This window comes from Toxotes jaculatrix, chromosome 13 (assembly GCF_017976425.1).
Source record: "Toxotes jaculatrix isolate fToxJac2 chromosome 13, fToxJac2.pri, whole genome shotgun sequence".
Taxonomy (NCBI): Eukaryota; Metazoa; Chordata; class Actinopteri; family Toxotidae; genus Toxotes; species Toxotes jaculatrix.
This window is the reverse complement of record NC_054406.1, coordinates 24,433,631-24,436,321: the sequence shown is the minus strand read 5'-3', so window position 1 is coordinate 24,436,321 and position 2,691 is coordinate 24,433,631. Positions and strand designations below refer to the sequence as shown.

Sequence of the window (2,691 nt, the reverse complement as noted above, 5' to 3'; positions counted from 1 at the left end):
AGCAGCAGAGAGGCTTTTGTGAAGATCACAGTGAACTTCCTGAGGAGAATGAAGCAGGAGGAGCTGGCTGACTGTCTGCACAGCAGTAAGAGGATTTCTCTAAAGATTCAACATGATGGACAAATGGGAAATTTACTAACATCTCAAGACATGGAGGGAAATCTGTTCATGTGTGTTCTTTAGGGGGATGAACATGTCATGTTTTCTTTATGAATCAGTCATTGATTTCTCTTGTTTGTTCATTCAGGACATGATGCTGCAGTTTGTCAACGTAAACTTAAATCTACTCTGAAGAAGAAGTTCCAGTGTGTGTTTGAGGGGATCTCTAAAGCAGGAAACCCAACCCTTCTGAATCAGATCTACACAGAGCTCTACATCACAGAGGGAGGGACTGGAGAGGTCAATGATGAACATGAGGTCAGACAGATTGAAACAGCATCCAGGAAACCAGCCAGACCAGAAACAAGCATCAGACAAGAAGACATCTTTAAAGCCTCACCTGGAAGAGACGGACCAATCAGAACAGTGATGACAAAGGGAGTGGCTGGCATTGGGAAAACAGTCTTAACACAGAAGTTGACTCTGGACTGGGCTGAAGACAAAGCCAACCAGGACATACACTTCACATTTCCATTCACGTTCAGAGAGCTGAATGTGCTGAAAGAGAAAAAGTTCAGCTTGGTGGAACTTGTTCATCACTTCTTTACTGAAACCAAAGAAGCAGGACTCTGCAGGTTTGAAGAGGTCCAGGTTCTGTTCATCTTTGACGGTCTGGATGAGTGTCGACCTCCTCTGGACTTCCACAACACTGAGATCCTGACTGATGTTACAGAGTCCACCTCAGTGGATGTGCTGCTGACAAACCTCATCAGGGGGAAACTGCTTCCCTCTGCTCACCTCTGGATAACCACACGACCTGCAGCAGCCAATCAGATCCCTCCTGAGTGTGTTGACATGGTGACAGAGGTCAGAGGGTTCACTGACCCACAGAAGGAGGAGTACTTCAGGAAGAGGTTCAGAGAGGAGGAGCAGGTCAGAAGGATCATCTCCCACATCAAGACTTCACGAAGCCTCCACATCATGTGCCACATCCCGGTCTTCTGCTGGATCACTGCTACAGTTCTGGAGGATGTGTTGAAAACCAGAGGGGGAGGAGGGCTGCCCAAGACCCTGACTGAGATGTACATCCACTTCCTGGTGGTTCAGTCCAAACTGAAGAATGTTAAGTATGATGGAGGAGCTGAGACAGATCCACACTGGAGTCCAGAGACCAGGAAGATGATTAAATCTCTGGGAAAACTGGCTTTTGAGCAGCTGCAGAAAGGAAACCTGATCTTCTATGAATCAGACCTGACAGAGTGTGGCATCGATATCAGAGCAGCCTCAGTGTACTCAGGAGTGTTCACACAGGTCTTTAAAGAGGAGAGAGGACTGTACCAGGACAAGGTGTTCTGCTTCGTCCATCTGAGTCTTCAGGAGTTTCTGGCTGCTCTTCATGTCCATCTGACCTTCATCAACTCTGGAGTCAATCTGCTGTCAGAAGAACAATCAACATCCCTGTGGTCTAAACTGTTCAGAGACAAACCTGATCCAACACAGCTCTACCAGAGGGCTGTGGACAAGGCCTTACAGAGTCCAAATGGACATCTGGACTTGTTCCTCCGCTTCCTCCTGGGTCTTTCACTGCAGACCAATCAGACTCTCCTGCGAGGTCTGCTGACACAGACAGGAAGTGTCTCACAGACCAATCAGGAAACGGTCCAGTACATCAAGAAGAAGATTGAAGAGACTCCCTCTGCAGAGCAAAGCATCAACCTGTTCCACTGTCTGAATGAACTGAATGATCGTTCTCTAGTGGAGCAGATCCAACAGTCCCTGAGTTCAGGACGTCTCTCCACAGATAAACTGTCTCCTGCTCAGTGGTCAGCTCTGGTCTTCATCTTACTGTCATCAGAAAAAGATCTGGACGTGTTTGACCTGAAGAAATACTCTGCTTCAGAGGAGGCTCTTCTGAAGCTGCTGCCAGTTGTCAAAGCCTCTAACAAAGCTCTGTAAGTGTATAGATAGTTGGATTTATTCATCATTATATAAAGACTCTGCTGTTTTATTCAGCAGGAGGGAAAATAAATTCCTCTCTGCTTTAATTCCTTATCATCATCTCTGAGCTCTGAGCTTCATCACATTGAATCTGAATTAAAATAATGGATCCTACATTAAAGCGCCAAGTCTTTTCCTTTTCATTTTCAACTGGGAGTTAAGTAACAGTAAGAATTTTCCTACGGGGATCAATAGAGTTTTTCTGATTCTGATTCTGATTCTGAATTTGAGCAGGTTGACATGAGTATAGAAAGAACTGTGTGGGAGATTCAGCCCTTTTAGTGGTTCAAAAGTAACTGGACAAATACACATGAAACAAACTCATCAGATTTAATATTTAATGTAAAATCCTTTGCAGTCATTGACTGTAGTATCTATAATTATATTTTAAAGTCAATGTGCTGAGATCCCAAATAACATATCATGTCTAACTGTCCAAATACTTACGGCCTTGACTGTACATGTCTGTTTATTACTGATTGTGTCATATTTAACTGTCATGTCTCCAACTTGTTGAGTATAAAACAGAAAGGATTTGAATCAGAGCCAATGAAAGATGATCATCAATGTAGAGACTCCTCATTGGTTAGCAGG

The 2,691-nt window shown here is 44.3% G+C and overlaps 1 protein-coding gene across 1 annotated transcript; it reads left to right on the top strand.

Moving 5' to 3' along the window:
• Nucleotides 1–279: 279 nt before the first annotated feature.
• On the top strand, nucleotides 280–2,055 carry LOC121191847 (protein NLRC3-like; the record flags this gene model as incomplete). The annotated part of the gene is made up of 1 exon (XM_041053299.1): nucleotides 280–2,055. A coding segment is annotated over one exon (1,776 nt), but the record flags the coding sequence as incomplete, so codon positions are not given.
• Between the last annotated feature and the right edge of the window lie 636 nt (nucleotides 2,056–2,691).